Source organism: Hibiscus syriacus, unplaced genomic scaffold (assembly GCF_006381635.1).
Source record: "Hibiscus syriacus cultivar Baekdansim isolate YM2019G1 unplaced genomic scaffold, ASM638163v2 tig00110435_pilon, whole genome shotgun sequence".
In the NCBI taxonomy this organism is placed as follows: domain Eukaryota; kingdom Viridiplantae; phylum Streptophyta; class Magnoliopsida; order Malvales; family Malvaceae; genus Hibiscus; species Hibiscus syriacus.
This window is the reverse complement of record NW_024062736.1, coordinates 415,910-439,279: the sequence shown is the minus strand read 5'-3', so window position 1 is coordinate 439,279 and position 23,370 is coordinate 415,910. Positions and strand designations below refer to the sequence as shown.

General features: G+C 34.2%; 3 protein-coding genes and 1 pseudogene across 5 annotated transcripts; 1 reads left to right on the top strand and 3 right to left on the bottom strand.

Annotated features, from left to right (window-relative positions):
• The first annotated feature begins 2,540 nt into the window (after nt 1-2,540).
• On the top strand, nt 2,541-4,376 carry LOC120125652 (putative glycosyltransferase 7). 2 transcript variants are annotated; one of them, XM_039144028.1, is made up of 2 exons: nt 2,541-4,053; nt 4,139-4,376. In XM_039144028.1, the coding sequence occupies exon 1, from the start codon at nt 2,665-2,667 to the stop codon at nt 4,030-4,032; it is 1,368 nt and encodes a 455-aa protein (XP_038999959.1). In that variant the 5' UTR covers nt 2,541-2,664; the 3' UTR covers nt 4,033-4,053; nt 4,139-4,376. The 2 variants fall into 2 exon arrangements, with proteins under 2 accessions (XP_038999959.1, XP_038999958.1); XM_039144027.1 differs by having other exon boundaries at nt 2,542-4,053; nt 4,142-4,376.
• Nucleotides 4,377-4,469: 93 nt separating this feature from the next.
• Nucleotides 4,470-7,043, bottom strand: LOC120125600 (annotated as a pseudogene).
• Nucleotides 7,044-9,654: 2,611 nt separating this feature from the next.
• On the bottom strand, nt 9,655-18,251 carry LOC120125591 (serine carboxypeptidase-like 2). 2 transcript variants are annotated; one of them, XM_039143988.1, is made up of 14 exons: nt 18,001-18,250; nt 17,703-17,839; nt 17,551-17,627; nt 17,324-17,446; nt 17,111-17,213; nt 16,986-17,023; nt 16,794-16,895; nt 16,567-16,653; nt 16,314-16,469; nt 16,144-16,215; nt 15,940-16,058; nt 10,092-10,205; nt 9,973-10,018; nt 9,655-9,874 (listed from the first exon to the last, which is right to left on the bottom strand). In XM_039143988.1, the coding sequence occupies exons 1-14, from the start codon at nt 18,138-18,140 to the stop codon at nt 9,791-9,793; spliced, it is 1,398 nt and encodes a 465-aa protein (XP_038999919.1). In that variant the 5' UTR covers nt 18,141-18,250; the 3' UTR covers nt 9,655-9,790. The 2 variants fall into 2 exon arrangements, with proteins under 2 accessions (XP_038999919.1, XP_038999920.1); XM_039143989.1 differs by lacking the exon at nt 16,314-16,469 and having other exon boundaries at nt 18,001-18,251.
• A 2,200-nt stretch (nt 18,252-20,451) lies between these two features.
• Nucleotides 20,452-20,929, bottom strand: LOC120125599. Its single transcript, XM_039143993.1, has one exon. The coding sequence runs from the start codon at nt 20,896-20,898 to the stop codon at nt 20,452-20,454; it is 447 nt and encodes a 148-aa protein (XP_038999924.1). The 5' UTR covers nt 20,899-20,929.
• Between the last annotated feature and the right edge of the window lie 2,441 nt (nt 20,930-23,370).

Genomic DNA, 23,370 nt, shown 5'->3' with positions numbered 1-23,370 from the left:
TGTTTTTGAACTTTTAATTCATTCCTTAAGAAAAGAAAAACATAATGAAGTTAGAATGAACCTTAAAAAAGTTAAAATGTAAATAATCATAAAACAGTGTTACATTTTAATTATTAAATCTTTATTTTAATGTTTAAAAAATTATAATCGATATTTAATTTTTCGTCGTCGTGATCATCAACAACTTAAAAGAGAAAGTGAAAATTTTACGTTCTCAATAGTAAGATTTATCATCATCATCTTCATATTACAATTTTATAATAAATAGCAGTAATTTTATATAAGTATATTTCTTCTTTGTAATAAAAAAACAATAATTTTATAAAAGTATACTTTTTCTTTGTAATAACATCAACTCTCTCTGTATATAACACTTAGATTGTCTTTGTATTTATATATTTGTAAAGTTCTAATATATTATTTTATTTATTTTCTTATCAGATCAATTCACAATTTATTATTGTTATATGTTAGAGGTTTATAGTATATATTATATTTAATATTGTTTAAATCCTAGTAATATTTCATTGTTAATTTATGAAATATATCTAAATAACTAGAAGACGCGAGTAATTACATTGTTATGCAATTACATTTTTAGAGTAGATGGCAAACTTGTTGAATTGGAAGTTTGACCTAGAAGAGAATTGGAGGAGAGTATTGATGAGGAGTTAATCTGGAAGCGGAAATCTAAGTCAATTTGGCTTTTGCTTGATAACAGAAATATCAAATATTTTCGGGCTGGACATTGACTTGGAGATGATAGAAATGGCTGATTGGCTATATCCCGAATATCTGATGGTTTGTGGTGTGCTTGGAATGATGTTCTGAGAGCAGCCTTCTGCATCTAAACACTCTGTCTCAGAAAAAAAATCATATATTGAGATTCGAAGTTCATTAATACATATATTTACACAGTAACATCTCAATGCTGTGATGAAGATGTTCATCTCCTTGACGACAATAGTATGATTTGGTTAACTGTTTGAGAGGCAGATTCAAGAACTGGACCTTACTAAAACGAATCGGCTGAGCAATGACGGTGGGGGTAACAAAATGTTGGAAGTTGGAGCTCCGAATACGGGGCCCGGTGCCAGACAGTCACATGACGGAGGCCCATAGCAATGGCTTGAATCGTCACTGTGTCTGCAGGTACCCCTTACAAATGTCATCCTCACTCGGTATCAGTACTGCAGAATTGGGTACCACTTGCAGTTTCAAGCTCATAATCATCTTCACACATTCACAATAATGAAATACGTTGCAGAAACCCAAAAATTAAACCAATTTTTATTTTAAATAAAATAGAATCGCTTCGGGAATTTTGTTTGAATTATCTATTTGCCGGTTGCCACCTATTTCAGATGCGTTCCTAAAGATAGAATATAACAAATAATTAATATTTTGTCAATAATTTTAAGATATACGGCAATTCAAGCTAATCAACCCCAATTTATACGTTGCAGTAACCTAAGCCTCAAACCTGCACAAGTTCCACTTTATTTTATCTTTTTGTTTGTTTGATTTTGTGTCCATTTTCTTCTAATCAGATCAGAGAGAGAGAGAGAGAGAGAAAATGCAAAATAAAGCGTCCTCGAATCACGTGCATGCTCATATCATCTCTTATTTTGTTCATAATAAAGTTTTAAGCAGTGAGGACAAAGATAACAATTACATATACCTAAAAACAATTACAATTGGTTTTAAATAGGCTAAAATTACCTATATAGTTATTTTTATACTTTTATTTTGATCATGTAATTATTATTTTTTAAATTATATTTATTGTTATATATTTTTATTTTGATATCATATCATTGAATGAATTAAAATAAATAAGATATTTTAAAATAAATTAAAAAAAATAACATCAACTGTTTATTCCGATTTTAACAATTCTAATAGATAATAAATATAAATGAACGAACGTATCTTTATCGTGGCGGTAAATGAATCTAAACAACATGAACGTAATCAAAAGAGCGTAGAATAGACGAGGATGAGGTGTGTTCTTCCTTGGAGTCGGGGAAAGTTTTCCAACAGCTACCCTTATCAGTCTGTAATCTATTGGTAAGTCTGATGATGAGATTATTCCAGTTCACTCGAGACACTGCAGAAGCTCCAACTGGAATTTACCATAGTTTCTTCTAGTTGTATTTTTTTTCTTATTTTAAAAAACTATAATATAATGGGAAAACATCTAAAAAAGACTTTTTGACAAAATCTTTCCAGTGTTTAACTTCCAGTAAGTACAAAACTCATCGGACAATTAAATATTGGCCCCCAAAGAAAAAACAGACAATTAACGGAAATAACGGACAATTAGTTTAACGTGGATTCCTAGTTCACTCTAAACTGTCGGCACTGGTTTCACGTGCCAAACTCCAACGTGTCGTTTAAATGTTTGTCATCTCTGTTATAGCGCGCGCATTTTAGCATCCCCGGCGCAACCAAACCGACGCCCTTCACTTGTAAAGCAAAAACCAAACACACTTTAAAACAATGTCCCGGTCTCTGTTTCTTCTTTAATTACCCAACCATACTTGGAGGGCATCCTGTTTTTTTCTTTGAAAAAAAAAGCCTTTCGAAACGAATGTCCTGAACGACCGACCAAACACATAAACCTCAAGACCCGGTTCTCTTAAATTCTAAAATTTTTAAGAAATGGTGTCCCCTGAGTTTTCTCATCCTCAATCTTCTTCTCCCATGGCCAAACCTCGGAACCGATCGTTTTGGTGTCTTACCGACGGCTTTCTTGTCCTTGGTAGTGTTTTTCTTGCTCTTCTATTAGTAGGATCGTTTTGGTCGTTTTTCACTCCAACACCAAACATCGAATCCCACGTAACCCAGCCATCGTCGAAGTTGAAGAGCTCAATGGACTGCTCGGAAAGTGGGTTCGGAATTAACTTAAAATCGGACCCGAAAGATCCGACCTTTTACGACGATCCGGAGATGAGTTACTCCATTGAAAAGCCGGTGAAAGATTGGGATGAAAAACGCCAAGAGTGGTTGAAGTATCACCCTTCATTCGCCGCCGGAGCACGTGAAAGAATCGTTCTTCTGACTGGGTCGCAGCCAAAGCCATGTAAGAATCCCACTGGAGATCATTTACTCTTGCGTTTCTTCAAGAACAAGGCTGATTATTGTAGAATTCATGGCTACGACATTTTTTACAACAATTTGTTATTACACCCCAAAATGGGTTCCTTTTGGGCAAAGTTACCGGTCGTTAAAGCAGCCATGTTGGCTCACCCTGAAGCTGAGTGGATCTGGTGGGTTGACTCGGACGCATTGTTCACAGACATGGAGTTCAAGTTACCTTTAGAAAGGTACAAAAACCACAACTTGGTTGTTCATGGTTGGCCTAAGTTGATTTACGACAGTAAAAGTTGGACCAGTTTAAATGCTGGGGTTTTTCTGATTAGGAATTGCCAGTGGTCTATGGATTTGATTAATACTTGGTCTAGCATGGGTCCAATTAGTAAGGATCATGAAAAGTGGGGTCAGATTCAACGATCAACGTTCAAAGACAAGCTTTTCCCGGATTCAGATGATCAATCGGCTCTGATTTATTTGCTTTACACAGAGAAAGAGAAATATTATGACCATATTTATTTAGAAGGAGAGTTTTATTTGGAAGGGTATTGGGTTGAGATTATCGGAGGGTACGAAAACACAACAGAAAGGTATTTGGAAATCGAGAGAGGGGCACCAAAGTTAAGGAGGAGACATGCTGAGAAAGTGAGTGAGCAATACGCTGCGTTTAGGGAAGAGTTCCTCAAGGACGCTGGGAACGGGAGAGGAAGTTGGAGGAGACCGTTGATCACTCATTTCACCGGTTGTCAGCCTTGTAGCGGCGACTATAATCAGATGTACGCCGGGGAGTCTTGTTGGAAAGGGATGGTCAAAGCTTTGAACTTTGCTGATAATCAGGTGTTGCGCAAGTATGGGTTCATGCACCCGGATCTACTTGATTCCTCCACTGTCACTGAAGTCCCCTTTGATTACCCCGCTGATGAAGGTCCATGGTAAAACAAAACAGAACATCAAAAGGAATGGCTTTTTCAGTATTTTATTACCATGTAAAAGTGTTTGTTTGCTTTTATTTCTTTACCGTGTAAAAACTTCTTTTGTTAAGCAAAGAAGAGAATAGCTGCAGTGAATCAAGGCGCGAATTTTGCAGCATTCATGGCAGGACTCCGCTCGTCCTTTCTGGTTTATAAGGTAATCGAGAAATATATAGTTGCAAACGAATATTGTCCTTAAACTAGAGTCACCATCAAGCAGCAGTTCTATTGGAAGTGATAGTTTTGCTACTGAGAGTGCCATGTATTGATTTTGAGTAATATAATATATAAAGATATTCATTATAGCTATATAAATTGGTCGAATAACAGCACTTTTGTTATGATTTTGTAGCATGAAACCTTAATCACATGCATGAATGGTGTGGAGTTCTTTGCCTTTAATCATATAGGTTGTTGAGAAATCCATCTAGTAAACATGGCAAAACATTCCTTGGGATTGTATTCCGAAGGCGTATGACCTGCTCCCTGCAAAAATCCAAACTCATTTTCTTCAAAAAGTATGCAAATTAAATAACATTTTCATTCACAACTATTTGCAATCTTGCCTTTACAGTTGCAAATGTCAAGCCATTTGCGTATTCTCTCGAGTATCTGCAAAAACCAAAGGATCGAAAAATAAATAAATAAGCTCTTATACATGCGTGAGACAAAATCCATTATAGTCATAGGCTTACCCTCCAACTTGACCATCAACAAACCATGGCCTCCAGTCATCGACAATAGAGAGATCCAGGGACTTGATCCATGATTCAGTTCCCGCGTAAGGAAAACTAGGTCATGATCACCACTGTATATAAATTAAGATTCAGTAGTAGCTTTCATACACATACGAAATAGGAGTAAGCAAGCAAAAGTGTAACCTGTATATTAGAGCTCGATAACCTCTTGTATTGAGACGAAGATGATAGCTTATAACACTCGGAACATCATAGTCATAATCCATGCTCATGTTACATCTTACCCATTCGTTGATTGTTCCCTGGTATTCAACATCAACATTACATTAAATTAACTCAGCTATGTTGTTTTTGTTGTTGGTGTAAAGCTTCAATTCTTACCTTGTGTGGAGTGCTTTCTGGACGTTGACATCACTTGCCCAAATTTTCATAAGGTAACAATAATAGCTCTGTTATATGGCTTAATCAATCAGCAGCTCAATCATCAAATCAAAGTTAATACATTTATGGAGTGGCATATAGCAAGTGCAGAAAATTTACTCGACATCCAAATTGAGGGTATCCAGTTGACATATGCAAGAAATCCTTGTATGTTTCTAAAAGATATTTTAGGTTATTCTCCAAGATCCCCACTTCTGAAAATTCGGATGGGCATTTAGGCTCCAAGATATGCACATTTTTATGCATGCAGTGCACTAGAAAAGCAAAAACCATAACTGTTATTAATCTATTCTAGTCAACAGAGAGAAAGATTTCAGGAATTACCAAAAAATGATCCTACAAGAAACAGGTTCATTTGCTTATCTACCTCTGAGATAGCCTGAAGATCACTTGCACACCTTTCGTTGCTGGCTTGAACATATTCTTCTTTGCAATTGCTGTTGGCTGACTTCAGAACGAAAGAATTCTCATGACCATATACATAGTTCCCATATACTCCATATCAGAAGCATTAGAAGAAGGGAATAACCTCGTAACGTTCATCAGAGAAGAGTGCCATTCGATTGTAATATGGAATCTTTGAGTTGCCTTCAAACATCCCATCTGCATATGGATTCCCAGGAAAATAACCCTGAAACAATTGCTGGAAATGTTGTAACATTCTGGAATCTAGAAACCCACATTTGTAAAATGAATTTTTTTTTGAAGGGCAAGAAGTCATAGTCGTCAAGAATTTGATAGAAGAGCATGTACTTTGAGATTTACAACTGGAATGCCTTTGTCTTCATTATCTGAAGCAGAATGAATAACCTGGTTATTGCCCCAGTAACAATATATACAAAATACAAGTCTTAAGCAGACAAACATGTAGCTACCATCTGATATCGCTTGAGCAATTATAGGTACAATCATGCCAGAGTACGAGCCATCGCCAATATAAAGTGGATTAGTGATGAACTCGGGATGACTCTGCAGCCACTGAACAGAAAATAATTATTGGTTATATAAGGAGTTCGTGGGGACAACTCTGAACTTGAAAAAATTTATTGATGTTTTTGATTTAATTATGTACAAGAGATTTTAGCGGCTGAGATCTGTCTATACCTTCCTCAAAAAATTATAACAACTAATAGCATGTTTCATATCCCCAGTCTTGAAACCTTGCGGCGTCCTTGAATAAGAGAATCTGGTACCAACCGGAGCATCTAAGATGATTATACTTGAAACCTATAAAGTTATCTATGATTTTCACAAATCAAATATCAGCAAATGGACATAAGAGGCGGAGTATTACTATATGGTTTATGGCAATTAATCCTAAACGATATCACCTTGGTCCACGCATACTGGTTCAGGAAAGAAGTAGGTAAGCTGCCATTATACTCCACCATGTTAAAACGCAAGGGGCCTAAATTAGCACCGTATCACATATTAGTGCACTGATTGCAGGATGTCCTAGGCTGGAAATGAAGAAACAGATTACCTATTTCAAAGAAAAATCCAGAAAGACTAGAGCGGCCAGGGCCTCCAGTTATCCACAGCAAGAGAGGATCCTCTCCTGGGTTCCTTTCAGATTCAGTAAAATAGTAAAACTCCACATATCTGATTAAATTAACTAACCCGTTATGACCAGTGCTATGAGTTTAAGAAATGAAATCTTTGTTACCCAGAATCAGGTTTCATATGTTTCATATTGGAGAATGTGACAGGTACAATGATTAAAGGACAAGATTTGCAGAAGTGTCAGAGAAGGTTACCCGGTTTCAAGCTTGATAGGAAGTGTTGTATTAAATCCTAGAAGAGAATTGACCACTGAAAATGAAACTGCTGGCCACATCAAATCATTGCAAGCACCAGTAATAAAAGCATACGACCTTCGAATGTTTTACCAACATCTTTGCACCTCTTCACCTCAACAACTAAGCTAAATCTTCTTTCAAATCTGAAGTCTTAATTCTGTACTTCTGACCTAATTTTTCTAATCATATAAATAAAGCGTCATTTTATGTAGGAGAAAATTTAAGGGGTGTTTGCTTCACGGAATTTAAATTATCGTTGGGAATAAGATTACGGGATGTAATGTTATTCTGGAAATATTGTATTACCTTGTTTGATTTGTTTTGCATGAATATAAGATTACAATGTTTGATCGGAAAATATAAGATTACTTGATTATATATTTTACCAATTTATCATTGTGATATATGTTTCTTAACAAGTTAAATTTTAATATTAAATTATAAATATTTGAATGAAATTTTATAAAAATATTTTAATTGTTACACTAGCTGAGTTTAAAGAAAAAAATACATTTAACATATAATTAATGCAATTAGTATATCAAACCTATACTTTTAAATAATTTTCATAAATATCATATTTATTTACATAAAATATATAATATGAAAAATAATATAAAAATATCATATTTATTTACATAAAAATAAGTTTCATAAATATCATACTTTTGAATATATATTTAATTTATAGATATAATTTAAATATTTATAAAATAATTATATGTTGTTTCTTTTTTCTTTTTTTTAAATATAATTAATTCCTTTCGAACTTAGATCATGACTTCGTCCTTGCATTAAAAAACAAAATCAGATTAAACAAGGAAACAAACAAACGCTGTAAAATCTAATACACAAATACAATTGAACGCCATGTTGAATGATGTGGTAATGCAATAAACCATTTGACATATGACATGGTAGCTAGGATCGAGTATTCGTTCGAATCAAGTAAAAAATTAAGTTATTCAAGTTGATGAGTCGTATTTTATGATTCAAATTTAATTTAATTTTTTTCGAGTCGAGTTGTTCGAGTTCTTGTACAAATTTAATTGTAATTATTTATAATATTATGATACGAATTGATTTCAATTTTTTGATTTTCTCTAACTACATATATATATATATATTGTTGTTTAATAAATCGAATACAATCTGAAATTATATTATTATTTTTTGACTCTAGTGTTATTGGCGCTAAAGTGAGTTAGCAAATTGTGTGCTCCTTAAATTCTGAAGGTGGATTGGGACTATAGGATATTAAATGTTGGAATAACGCTTATATTTTGCAGCTCATGCTGAAACTGCTTGCAGATGAGGGCTCCCTTTGAGTGGCTTGGGTCCATTCTTATGTGCTCAAAGGTGCTAATTTCCAACTCTCTGACTGTAAAATTAATGCTAGCTGAAGCTTGAGGAAACTGTTCAAATTAAGAGAACAGGCTGCCCCCATCCTTGCTTCTGTCTCGAGCGAGCAGCAGGTAAGTGCCACTTGGATTTGGGGTAAGATTAGGAGGAAACTTTTTCATGTTTCTTGGGAAAAATTAATCTGATTTCTATGTATATTTTTAAGCATTTTATCATTGTATGGTTGGTTATTCTTGATAGACTTAGTACAAAGGATAGGCTGTTAATTTATATTCCCCCAAATTTTCAGTTCTTCAAGTGACTCGAAATTTAAATTTTTTTAACTCAAACTCAAAATCTAAGTGGATAATTTAAATTGATTTGAAAAAATTAATATTAAAAAAAAATCGATTATTCAACTTTTGCTCATCCCAGTGATTGTGTCACATTGTTAATTTGTGACTAAACTAAATATTTTGATAATTGAGCCATGAAATTCAAAACCTTCAATAATTGATTGACCATGGGTGGACTTTTTACATAAAATCAAGATTATATCTAGTTGTTTCTCCTTGCTTCTGGCGATAAGATTATTCTGTAGTTTAATTTCTTACACAAATGTTGACATTTTCTTATATAATATAATGAGACTCAAGCGATGCTTTGAAACATTTAAGACTCAAATCTTTACAAGTCATTTTACAATTAAATCTATAATTTATTAGTAATTTTCATTATTTATTATAAGGATGATTTTCAGAAATCTTGATTTAATGAATTTAATTAATGTTTAAATATATTTTTTGTAGTTTTAAATAATTTTTATTATACCCTTTTGATTATTTTAGTTTTGCGATATATTATTGATCTATTTTTTATATTATCATTGTTAAGTTTTTCTAGGCATAGGAACATTGAAAGTAGCTAAATAGTTATACGTTACATTATACAAAGCTGAAATCTTGAAAGTAAAATTCTAATTACAGATAAGGTGACATTTCTTTGAGTACTTCCCGGCCATTGTACTAGAGTGCTCGAAGCACTTGAACAAAACAAAGATAAAGCTTCTCCAGGGCTTGTCAGCAAACTTGGTCGACTATCACGGGGTTCAGCTACACCAATTCCATCATATCTTGATGATTTGATATAATAGATCTTGGGTTTAGATTTTATATTTAGTAAGATTTGGTTCTAACATATAGTCGTTTTCAGGAGATTTCAGTCAAGATCTTTTCTTCTGCAGCAGCTTCCTCCTACTGATCACATGGACAAACGCTGAAAGTTAAAGCATTTTAGTCTACTCCAAAATGGGTCCAATTCTTACTCGCCATCTGCATTTATATCAGAAATACGTGAATTTATTTATCAAGACAGTCTCAACTTTTACATTCCATTTGCATAAGTTTAAATAATTAACATTTAGCAATTCACATGTAGCAATTAATCACAGAGGTTGTTGAGAAATCCATCTACTGAACATGGCAAAACATTCTTTGGGATTGTACTCTGGAGTTGTATGACCTGCTCCCTGCAAGAAACCAAAATTCCATTTCATGTAATTTTCTTCGAAAATTCTGTGTCAATTAAATAATTAACATTTTCATTCACAACTATCTGCACTCTTGCCTTGACAGTTGCAAATGTGAAGTCATTTCCGTATTTTCTCGAGTATCTGTAAGAATCAAAACATCAGAAAATAAGTATGCTCATACACATAAGAGAGCAAAATCCAATTATAGCCTTACCCTCCAACTTGACCATCATCAAACCATGGCCTCCAATCATCAACAATAGAGAGATTCAGGGATTTGATCCATGATTCGGTTCCGATGTAAGGAACAGCTAGGTCATGATCCCCACTATAAAGAAATTAAGTGTTATGAATTAGGATTGTTGTAAAGAAAATGAAAGATTTCAGAAAGAAAGAAAGAGAGAGAGATACAGAAAACGTGTGATTTCATTCATGATTTTCTTAGAATTTCAAGTACAACTTATATATTCACAAGTACCTACAGCTGTAATTCTGCCAGCAAATCTAACAAACTAACGACTCATTTGCTGATTCACAGGATATCTCCAAGTGGGCTCACGTGCTGGCCTGTTTCCTTCACTTCACTCTGATCTGGGTCATTACTTGACTGGGCCCATTTGGCTGAAGGTTTAATGATATCAGCCTGCTCCTGCAATCCACCCCATTCCTTTCGACGCCTCAACCCTAAATCCCTCAGGTAACAACTAATCCCTAATTCCTTTTCATTTTCCAATTTCAGCCGATTTTCCCCCTTTTTCCTTCCTCGATTACTCCCCAATTCCCTCTGATCAAACCCTAATCTCCCTTCCATCATAACAATACCCCCTCCACCAGATGATCCTTGTCCCCAAGGATCGAAATCAGGAAACTGATTTTTCAACACCGTATAATCTTCCCAAGTAGCATCATCTGTTCCCATATTTGTCCATTGTATAAGGAACTGCCTGACCCGCTGATTTTGTCTAGTAATCTCTCGTGAATTCAAGACTACGGCTGGGTAAATCTTCAATTGCCCATCAGAAGACGTTTCTGGAGGATTCAGCGAGATAAGTCCTGATTTCCCTATTTTCTTTTTCAAACATGAAACACTGGATGTAATTTTGATTCTGGTGGCAATTCCAGTCGATATGCAACCTGACCAATTTTTTTCTGTATTTTGTAGGGACCAAAAAATCGAGCAGCAAGCTTCAGGTTTCTCCTTAAAGCGAGTGATGTTTGTCTGTAAGGCTGTAATTTTAGGTAAACTTCCTCTCCCGCCTGAAAATCCCTCTCTGTACGATGTTTATCAATAATCTGCTTCATTCTATTATTGGCTTGCATGAGTTGTTCACGTAGCAAAGCATTGAATTGCTCTCTGTCTTGCATCATAGTTTGAACTGCATCCACTCTAGAATCCCCTGACCAGCTTAACACAGGAGTCTTATAACCATATAAGGCTTCAAATGGGGTCACTTTTATAGCAGAGTGGTAATTAGTGTTATACCACCATTCTGCTTGGGCTAACCACTTAGACCAAGATGTAGGTTTTAAAAAACACATACTTCTGAGATACTGTTCTAAGCATTGGTTGAGTCTCTCAGTTTGTCCATCTGTCTCTGGATGATAGGTAGTACTGAAAAGTGTAGTTATCCCCAACTGCTTAAATAACTCTTGCCAGAATAGACTAGTAAAGGACTTGTCTCTATCAGAAATAGCCACCTTAGGAGGACCATGAAGCTTATAAACCTGATCCAAATATATCTTAGCCACATGCACCACTGTGTAGGGATGTGACAGTGGCATAAAATGAGCATACTTAGTAAATTTATCAATCACCACTAGAATACAGTTGTGCTTTGTTGAAGGTGGCAACCCTTCAATAAAATCCATTGTTATAACCTCCCAAACATTGTGTGGAATTGGAATAGGTTGTAGTAGTCCTGGTTTGGAAATGTGCTCACTTTTAGTTCTCTGGCATACCTCACATTGCTGTATATGTTCCTGAATCAGAAGCTTCATCTTTGGCCAAAAAAAAATAAGCTTTAATCCTCTGTTAAGTAGCTTGAATGCCTGAATGACCCCCTTGTGGTGAATCATGGGAAGCCACAATAATTTTCTGTCTTAGATCTCCCTTGCTGCCCACATAAATTCTGTTTTTAAAGTATAACACTCCTTTCCTTCTCTTCCAATCCTCATTCTTGTCAAGTTGAATAAGTAAAATAGGAAGTTCTTCTTGAGCTAATATGTCTCCTTCATAACTTTGCTCAATATCTTGCATCCAAGTAGAAACAATAACAGTAACCCCCATTTGCAAAAAACTCACCAGAATCCATTTGCTGTCTAGAAAGTGCATCTGCCACCTTGTTTGTTTTGCCTTTCCTGAACTGGATTGTATAATCCAACCCCAATAATTTAGTAAGACCTTTCTTCTGAATAGTAGTAGTCAGCTTTTGCTCTAATAAGTGTTTTAGAGGCTCATGATCTGTTTTAATTACAAATGAACCACTCTCCAAATAATGTCTCCAGTGTGATACTGCCATTAGGATAGCCAAGTATTCCTTCTCATAGATAGAAAGGTCTGCATGTTTTGGTCCCAAAGCCTTACTTAATTAAGCTATAGGCCTTCCTCCTTGAGACAAAACAACCCCAATTCCTTTGGAACTAGCATCAGTTTCCAAAATAAATTTCTGGTCAAAATTAGGTAAAGCCAAAACTGGAGCTGCACACATTACCCTTTTTAATTTTTCAAATGCCAATTTAGCTTCTGCAGACCAATGAAATCCATCCTTCTTCAACATATTGGTCAAGGGTTTACTCAATTCTCCATACCCTTTGATAAATTTTCTATAATACCCTGTCAAACCCAAAAATCCTCTCAAAGCTTTCAGATTTTTAGGTAAAGGCCACTGTTGCATAGCCTTTATTTTTTCAGGATCAGTTACCACCCCTTTAGATGAAATTAAATGTCCCAAATACTCTACTTGTTTTTGGCCAAAAAAGCATTTATTCCTCTTGGCATACAACTTGTTTTTCAACAGAATTTCCAGCACCAGCCTTAAATGGTTTTTATGTTCTGCCATACTAGGACTGTAAATCAGAATATCATCAAAAAACACAAGAACAAGCCTCCTCAAATATGCTGCAAACAAGTCATTCATCAAAGCTTGAAAAGTAGCTGAGGTATTAGTAAGGCCAAAAGACATAACTTTAAATTCATAATGCCCTTGATGAGTTCTAAAAGAAGTTTTATGAACATCCTCATCTTTAATTCTAATTTGCCAATAACCAGATCTCAAATCAATCTTGGAAAAGAATGCAGCTCCATGTAATTCATCTAATAAGTCTTCTACTATAGGAATAGGGAATTTATTCTTAACTGTATAAGAGTTAAGTTGCCTATAGTCCACACAAAACCTCCAAGTTCCATCTTTTTTTCTAATAAGTAAGCAAGGAGAAGCAAAAGGACTCTTACTTACTTGTATGATAGATGAGGATAGCATATGAGCAATCTGTTTTTCCACCTCAGTCTTGTGATGATGAGCAAATCTATAGGGTCTTAGATTGACTGGTTGTGTTCCCTGTTTAAGAACAATAGCATGATCATGTTTTCTCATGTTTTCTGCTAGGAGGCATTCCCTCAGGTTCCTCAAACACCTTCTTAAACTCCTCTAGTAATTCTTGTAAGGATAGATGAATTATGCTTTCCTCTATTTCAGCATTCAACAAATAAATTTCTCCATTTACTTCAGTATCTTTTGCAACTAACTTCTGAAATTTTTCTCCGGAAATTGGTTTGACTAGTGGCCATTTCTGAGTCCCTCGAATTAGAACAGTCTGTCCATCCTTTTCAAAACTAATTGTTTTAGCCTTAAAATCCATCATTATAGGACTAAACTCTTCCATCCAGTCCACCCCCAGTACCATATCACTGCCCCCTAAAGACAAAACTCTGAAATCATGCTGAAATTCATAGCCTTGCATCTTCCAAGTCACCATATTGCTTCTGGCAGTACTGAACAATTTTTCTCCATTAGCGACTGTAATAACCAATGGCTGAGTTTGAACTAATTCTACTCCTTCTTTGGCCCACTTAGGTGTCACAAAACTATGGGTGCTGTCATTATCAATCAACACATTAAGTGGTTTCCCTCTAATAAAACCTTGAATTCGTAAGGTAGTGTGCCCTACATTCCCTGTAATAGCATTGATAGAAATTTCCAAGGCTTCCTTGGCTACATCATTCCCTTCTCCAACTTCATCTTCTGTCAATTCCTGATCAACAGAATCTTCTTCTTCTTCCATACTGTTCAACTGTCTAACCTTGCACTGATGTCCAGGAACAAATTTATCCCCACATTTAAAGCATAAATTATTTGCTCTTCTATAATCCAGTAAACTCTGCTTGGTATTAGTATTAGGAGGAATTGTCTTAGGCTGAAAACCTTTAGTCCCACTGATTGGTTGACTACTTGCAGAAGTATAAGGAAAAAATTTTTTGAGAAAATTTAGACTTCTTTCCTTCTATCTCATTAGCCAACTCATAAAGTTTGGCCTGCCTAAAAGCTTCAGACAAATTTCTAGGCTCCAACACTTTCACCTTATGTTTTAATTCCTCCTTGAGGCCACTAATGAAACTGGAAACAAAATAATCCTCCCCTAAATACATATGTTGTTGTAGTAAATAGGGTCTTAACTCCTCAAACTTTTCTTGATACTCTTCTACACTACCCTTCTGCATCAACTTATTAAATTCTTCAATGATATCTGAATAGTTTCTGTCACAAAATCTATGGCACAAATCAGCCTCAAATTCATGCCAAGTCACTCTATGCTTCTGCATAATATAGCCATCAAACCAAGTCTCAGCCTTTCCCATTAAATACATTGCAGCCACATCCAATTTTTGATCCTCAGGAATTCCCAAGAGATTAAAATATTTTTGGCATTTTCTAACCCATCCTCTAGGATTATTACCATCAAACATCTGCAGTTCTAATTTAGGACGAGGTAAAATAGGCTCTAAACTCCCAAACGACCCTTTACTGTCCACTTTCACCTCACTAGAACTGCCCCTAACATTTTCTTCCTGCAATGTCTGATTCATGGGTAGAGTACCAGTAAACCCCATAGGTTTAGAAGCTAATACTCCTGGTTTATTAGGTTGAAAAGTATACTTCTCATGCTCACTAAGAACCGTAATCAAACAGGGTTGTTTACCTCCATTTTTGTCTTGTTTCTCAGCTGCTTTTGCTTGATTCTTCACTGACTGAGGTGAATCTTTCTCCTCAGCTGCTTGATTGACCAGCTGTAGGATCATCTGCAAATACCCTCTGTTCTCCGTCATTCCATCCTCCAATGCTTGAATCCTTCCTTCTAGCTCTTCCTTCTGTCTTGTCCACCAAGAAGGTAAAGTCTCCTCCTTAACCTCCACTACTGATTGTTCTGGTACTTCTGTGATTCCAGTTTTTTTCATTTTTCTTGTCTTTCCCAGCGTGAAAAATTGATTTTTGGATCACTAAAAGACTCAGCTCTGATTACCAATTGTTATGAATTAGGATTGTTGTAAAGAAAATGAAAGATTTCAGAAAGAAAGAAAGAGAGAGAGATACAGAAAACGTGTGATTTCATTCATGATTTTCTTAGAATTTCAGGTACAACTTATATATTCACAAGTACCTACAGCTGTAATTCTGCCAGCAAATCTAACAAACTAACGACTCATTTGCTGATTCACAGGATATCTCCAAGTGGGCTCACGTGCTGGCCTGTTTCCTTCACTTCACTCTGATCTGGGTCATTACTTGACTGGGACCATTTGGCTGAAGGTTTAATGATATCAGCCAGCTCCTGCAATCCACCCCACCCCATTCCTTTCGACGCCTCAACCCTAAATCCCTCAGGTAACAACTCAATCCCTAATTCCTTTTCATTTTCCAATTTCAGCCCATTTCCCCCTTTTTCCTTCCTCGATTACTCCCCAAATCCCTCTGATCAAACCCTAATCTCCCTTCCATCATAACATTAAGGTTCAGTACTAGCTTTCATATACATAAGAAATAGGAGTAGGCAAGCAAAGGTGTAACCTGTATATTAGAGCTCGGTAACCTCTTTTATTGAGATGAAGATGATAGCTTAGAGTACTCTGAACAGCATTGTCATAATCCATGCTCCTGTTACATCTTACCCATTCTTTGATTGTTCCCTGGTATTCAACATCAACATTACATTAAATTTTAACTCACTTATGTTATTTGTTTTTGTTGTTGGTGTAAAACTTCAATTCTTACCTTTCTGGTATGGAGTGCTTCCTGGACACTGATATCACTTGCCCAAACTTTCAAAAGGTAACAATAATAGTTCTGTAATACGGCTTAATCAATCAGCATCTCAATTATCTAAAAGAAGTTAATGCATTTATGGAGTGAGTGACAGATAAAGCAAGTGCAGGAAAATTTACGCGACATCCAAATTGAGGGTATCCAGCTGACATATGCAGGTAATCTTCATATGTTTCTAAAAAGTATTTACGCTTATTCTCCAAAACATCCACTTCTGGAAACTCAGATGGGCAGTAAGGCTCCAAGATATGCATCTCGTTTATACGTGCAGTGCACTAGAAAACCAAAACCCAAAACTGTTATTAAACACAGCAAGATTTGAGGAATTACAAAAAATTACCCTATAAAAAACAGGTTTGTTTGCATTTCTACCTCTGAGATAGCCTGAAGATCATTTGCACACCTTTGATTTCTGCCTTCTACCTTTGAGTATTCTCCTTTACAATTCTTTTTGGCTGACTGCAAAACCAAAAATATTCTCAGTAACATCAGCACACGTATATACAATTTCCTTGAAGAATCATTTAGACTTAAAGTGATCATTTGTTTATGCTACTTCATATCAGAAGCATTAGAAGAAGAGGTTTGTGTCCAATAACCTCGTAAAGTTCATCAGAGATAAATGCCATACGATTACAATATGGAATCTTTGAGTTGAAATCAAAATTTCTGTCTGTATATGGATTACCAAGCAAATAACCCTGCAAAAATTGCTAGAAATGTTGTAGCACCCGGAATCCAAAATGAAAGAAATTTCAAAAGCCAAATTAGTCATTAAGTAGAGCACTTACTTTTAGATTCAATGTCAGCATGCCTTGGTCTTCAATATCTGAAGCAGAATGAGTAACCTGGTTATTCCCCATTGATTAACAATACATATGAATTACAAGTCTTACAGGGTAGAACAAGTAGTTACCATCTGATATTGCTTGAGTAATTATAGGTATAATCATGCCCGAGTACGAGTCGCCGGCAATATAAAGTGGATTGGTGAGGAACTTAGGATGGCTCTCCAACCACTGAACACAAAATCATACTGTTGGTTATAAAAGCATTAATGTTTTTGCAGTAAGAACTATATAGCTATATTTAAGCACAGAGGATATTAGCAGTTGAGATTTGTCTACACCTTCCTCAAAAAGTTATAACAACTAATAGCATGTTTCATATCCCCAGTCTTGAAACCTTGCGGCATCCTTGAATAAGAGAATCCGGTACCAACCGGGGCATCTAAGAAGATTATACTTGAAACCTATGAAGTTATCAATGGTTTTCACAAATCAAATATCAGCAGATGGACATAAGAGGCGGAGTATTACTATATGGTTTATAGCAATTAGTCCTAAACGATATCACCTTGGTCCATGCATACTGGTTAAGGAAAAAAGTAGGTAAGCTGCCATTGTACTCCACCATGTTAAAACGCAAGGGGCCTAAATTAGCACCGTATCACCTATTAGTGCACTGATAGCAGGATGCCCTAGGCTGGAAATGAACAAAGAGATTACCTATTTCAAAGAAAAATCCAGAAAGACTGGAGCAGCCAGGGCCTCCAGTTATCCACAGCAAGAGAGGATCCTCTGCTGGGTTCCTTTCAGATTCGGTAAAATAGTAGAAAAACTCCACATCATCCACCCCTATATACCTGATACGCGTTAAATTAACTTACCTGTTATGACCAGTGCTATGAGTTTAAGAAATGGAATTTGTGTTAACCAGAATCAGGTTTCATACGTATTCATATTGGAGAATGTGAAAGGTACAAAGCTTAAGGAAAAGATTAGCAGAAAGCTCAGAGAAGCTTACCCGGTTTCAAGCTTGAAAGGAAGCGGAGCATTAAATCCAGGAAGAGAGTTGATCACTGAAAATGAAACTGCAGGGGTACACCAACTCATTACAATCACCATGTAATATAAGCATACGAACTTCGAATGTTTTACCAACATCTTTGCCCCTCTTCAGCTCAACAACTAAGCTAAATCTTCTTTCAAATCTGAAGTCTTAATTCTGTACTTCTGACCTAATTTTTCTAATCATATAAATAAAGCCTCATTTTATGTCGGAGATAATTTAAGGGATGTCCGTTGGGAATAAGATTACGGGATTGTAATATTATTCTGAAAATATTGTATTACCTTATTTTATAGTAAAATAAAGCCTATTTTTCTATAGGATAAAATTTAAGGATAAAGTACACAAATAGTCCTTTATCTATAGGGTGCTGTTTTGTTGACTTACAATTATTAAAATTTACAAAATGGTCACGTAACAATTCATATATTTCAAATTCGTTTTTTTTGTTAAAAAATGACGACAATTTGAGTTGGACGTTAACCTGCTAACTGAAACATGATAAAGTTCTTCCTTTCCCTTGTCTTTAAGCTTGCTTGGGGTGCCCGGATCTACTTTATTTGGAGGGAGAGAAACTATAGGTTGTTTCGTGGATAGTATAGGGAAAGAGATGATATGTGTGTATTATTCGAAAAAGTATTAAGATTAATTTTCTTAATAACTGTATAGATAGAGCCGATTTTATAAACGCCCGATTATGTAGAGCTTGAGATATTTTAGACTAAAGAATTGGTGTTAGGCTTTGTTAGAATGTAGCAGCTTGATTGTTTCTCTTTTGGATATAATGCATGTAACTTTTTCTAGAGAATAAAATATTTTATAGTTGAATAATCATTTTTGTAACTTTTAATAATTGAGAGGCTTAACAAAACAACATTTTATAGTATGGATACTATTTATGTACTTTAACCAAAATTTAAATAAATAGTAAATTTTAAATTAATAAACCTTTAACATATTAAAATTTTAAATTTTATCCATCTTTGTTTGACTTCGGTAGGAATTTAGACAAATTAATATACTCGGTAAAATTATAACTTTAGTCCTCCTTATTATCTCGATTTGTTACTTCAATCCTACAAATTTGACTTTTTGGATGCTTTTCCCGGATTCATATGATCAGTTGGCTCTGATTTATTTTCTTTACACAGAGAAGGAGAAATATTATGACCATATTTATTTAGAAGGAGAGTTTTATTTGGAAGGGTATTGGATTGAGATTATTGGAGAGTACGAAAACACAACATAAATGTATTTGGAAATGGAGAGAGGGCACCAAAGTTGAGGAGACATGTTGACAAAGTGAGTGAGCACTACGTTGCCTTTAGGCGAGAGCTCCTCAAGGATGCTGAGAATGGGGAGGAAGTTGGGGAAGATCATTATTGGATGCTTTGCACTATTGACAATGGCGACGAGATTTGTATATCTATTATTGGATGTTTTATGATATTACGTTTTATGATGATATACGTGTTCATAATTATATTTATTTTTAAAGATACTAAACATACTATGTGAATAATATGATAAGTGGATTTGATTTGTCATCCAAACTATTATTATGTTAATGACTTTCTCATTAAGTTATATGAGTTTATTTTGTGTGTTTTGATGTTTTCATGACATTACTCTATGTAGTGGATCAAGATTGTATTTAAGGATTATGAGTCATCAGTTTTGATAAGTGAATTTCTTTCTTTGAAACTCCTAGAATGATGATTATATATGTAAATCTGATATTGTTATTCATGTTGTTATAGTGTATGTTTTGCATTACTATATAATATGGTATTACTTATTTGGGATAGAATTAATTCAATTACAATATCGATAGCAATAATAAATGAACTTAAAATTTATAATGTAGTCCCTAATGTTGTATGATCTCATTGAACCCAAAAGCAATTTAAATCAATTAAATTAACTTCTAAATGTACGATTGAACAACTGCTAAGGGAGATTGGTGTAAAGGTTGATGGAAAACCTATTGACTGGTGTGATAACACATCCACCGTATCTATAGCAGCAAATCCTACGCATCATGCTAGGATGAAACATGTTGACATCGATTTGCATTTTATCAGAGAAAAGAGTGCTTGCTGGACGGCTTCTGGTTAATTTCGTTGTCATCGATCTAGAGTAAGTGATTAAAAAATATTTCTTAAAAATTGATTAATTTTAGGCAACGATTTGAAGTTTGAGACTTGAATCTTTATGTCATTTTACAATTAAATCTATAATTTAGTAGTAATCTTCGTTATTTACTATAAGGATGGTTTCCTTGTATAAAATTTGTTTAAAAAGATGGTAAACATCAACCAAGTCCGACCTAAATATATAGGATTCAAACACACAAAATATATATCTAGAAACCTCTTCTGCACCTTTTTCCTCACAAACACAAATTTAAGGCACGTTTTGTGCTTGTAACAGCATAGCTCCTGCTTCTTGGGAAAACATCAGTCTTGACCTCGAACTCATCTTCTTCAAACTCACAAGACTTGACTTCATCAATCCGACAATTACAACATTGTGATTTCCAGTTTTCGGAGACTGCCTTGCCTGCTGTGGTTTAAGATTGTCCAGCTGAACCATGTTGTTGCCTAAACTGCTTGTTGAAGCGGCACTGATGAGTTCCTTCCAGTTATCATCACTGCTTCTTGGTCTCGTCGAGTAGACACTACGGCTCCTGGTCAAAGTATTAAGTTGGCCTGTAGGGCAACCGATGACTGAGCCGTATCCAATCTGATTCGAGTATTCTGTCATGCTTTTTATGTATAAATCTCTGGCTTTGATCAGAATCTTCACCGGTGCCTTCAGATATCTGCTTACTTTGCTGCCCTTTTTGCTCATATTGCTGTTTGGCTACAAAGAAAACAAGAGAAAAAAACGATTCTTGGAAGGATAGAACAATTAGGTTGATTGGAAATTATAAATGAACCAGAATGCAGAGTTGGTTAAAAGGGATTTATAAAGGAGAGGTGCCTGTGCGCTATAACTGCAGGGGACGACCCAATCTACATATTAAACCTGGACTTACTTGGTGCTACTATAAGGTTTGCATAAATTATAATAATTTATATAATTGGTGATGTTTTATGTATAGATTATAATCAAACCTTATATAGTAAACCTGGATTGAGTTGGTGCTACTATGTATTAATACATTGAAGTTAAAATGTTGTTCCAATGATATTTAGTTCTTCGATTTATTCAAGCATCATGTTTCTAAATCAGGTTATTAGTTTCTTCTATAAAAATATACTGAGATAAAACCTAAATTTCAATAAGGAAATGATTAATAATTTCAAATTTCATTCGGTCTAAACCCATTTTTCCTTTTCTAAATTGCACATCAACTTCAATTGAAATCACAAAAGGGCATCAAACTACTGAAAGACCACAATAAATCGTAAATTAGACTCAAGCGACATGAAAAGCTATTCACAAATGAATAACGGGTATCCAAATCCACTATGATGGTCCAAAGCAGGAAATATCAGCAATATAACATATAAACACCATCTTGATCAGTCATGACGATGTCAAATCAACTCTTAAAGAAAGATAAGTGAAAACAACGATCAAACGGCTGAAAAATGTGTCAAAAGACAAAAGAAAACGTGTTATAAAGCAATATGAAAATGTGTCGTACATGCAGGCTCATTGAAAATTGAAAAAAAAATATATATAATATAAAAAATAAAAGGACAATAAAAATATCAATGATAAATAATCAACAATAAAATTGATATTGCGATCGATCAACATAGATAAAAAAAGATATAAATGATTTATCAATGAGATAAAAATTGGAAAGAAAAAAAAAACTCTCTGTATTGGTAGCATATGCTCATGTGATTCCCTAATGTTTTTAGGTTTTTTGAAAACTTAGATTTAAAATTCATTTGAAACCCCTTTCTTGATTTCCCCCCACTTGAAGAAGGTCGAAAGCAATCAATAAAATATAATATTTGTTGGATAAAGTAATTGAAATAAATACCGGATATCTCACCCACCATCTTTAATATACAGCCACAAAGCATATGAATCCAAAACAAAATGCCTGTCCATCCTTAATAACCAATTAATCTAAAATCTTTTAATATATCTTTATTATAATTCAATGTAGACCTAAATTCATTATATTCATTTAGAAAAGATTTGAGCAACCGAGACCAACTAATTCTGTGAAATCTTCACTACGCAATGTTCAAACCTTAATTACATACCATACATGATATAATAGTATAGATTTGTTTCTAAATTTTGACCCGGTTCAAAAAATTGATTTGATTTGATTAACTTTGATCAAATTTAATTAAATTTGAATTAATCATAAAAATTTAATAATTTCAAACTCGCCCAATCTAACCATAAAATTGGCCTAATCTAAAATTGACCCAAATAAATAATTCAAAACAATTTAAACTCAAATTAAATATAATTAAACTTATAAGTAGTAAATTATAATTATAATTTTCTATTAACATACAACATTGAATTTCAACTTGAAGGTTTCAAGAGTAGAGGAAGTTGATATTATTGTTTATAAGTTATTATTATTATAATTTTACAGATTTTACATCTAATCTTAATCTTAGTTAGAGGGATGAGAAAAGGGATTCAAGGGGAAAGGAGAGTACTCTTATTGCGTTTAAAATTCATAACCTAAATGAATATAAGAGAATAAATATGAACAACTTGACCAACTGACAAAATATACTTATTCAGTTAAATCAAATTTTTGGTTGTAAAAAAAATAAGTATACGAATATCATAATTTAAGATTAAAGTTTTAATACAATTAACTCAATATCAAAATTGATTCAATCAAATTGAATTTTATCAATTGTCTCACTTCAGTTGGTTAAAGTTAAATTAGTTGTAATTATTTTTTCATTACTATATTGTAATGAAACCAATTGATTCATACAAAATACTTATTTACATGTTAAATCATAAAAAATCGTGTATAAAAATTATTCAAGTATAATTAATTTTAATGGTTAAATAAGAAATAAATCATTAAAAATTATAAATAACTAAATTTAATAATACTCGATACAAAACAATCTATACATTAAATTAAAACTAAAATATCTGAACATTAAATTTTTATAACCTGAAATGATCCAAACTTCAGCATAACATAAAATCAAACTAAAATTAATTTGAACTATAAGTCAACCCAGAAGTTTTAAATTTGTACTAAAATGACATAAAATCGAACCAACTAATTCAATTAACATGTCTATAGGTAAATGATATCAACATAAAATAGTAATGCACAATACATACCTAAGAAAATAATTTAAGATCGAA

Excerpts from the sequence above, each read along its gene's own strand:
- LOC120125599 (XM_039143993.1), bottom strand. The coding sequence starts at position 20,898 with ATGAGCAAAAAGGGCAGCAAAGTAAGCAGATATCTGAAGGCACCGGTG.
- LOC120125652 (XM_039144028.1), top strand. The coding sequence starts at position 2,665 with ATGGTGTCCCCTGAGTTTTCTCATCCTCAATCTTCTTCTCCCATGGCC.
- LOC120125591 (XM_039143988.1), bottom strand. The coding sequence starts at position 18,140 with ATGTTGGTAAAACATTCGAAGTTCGTATGCTTATATTACATGGTGATT. Across the intron at positions 17,628-17,702 it reads TGGATTTTTCTTTGAAATAG|GCCCCTTGCGTTTTAACATG; the intron begins GTAATCTCTTTG and ends GTGCTAATTTAG. Across the intron at positions 16,896-16,985 it reads TGCTGACATTGAATCTAAAA|GGTTATTTGCTTGGTAATCC; the intron begins GTAAGTGCTCTA and ends CAATTTTTGCAG.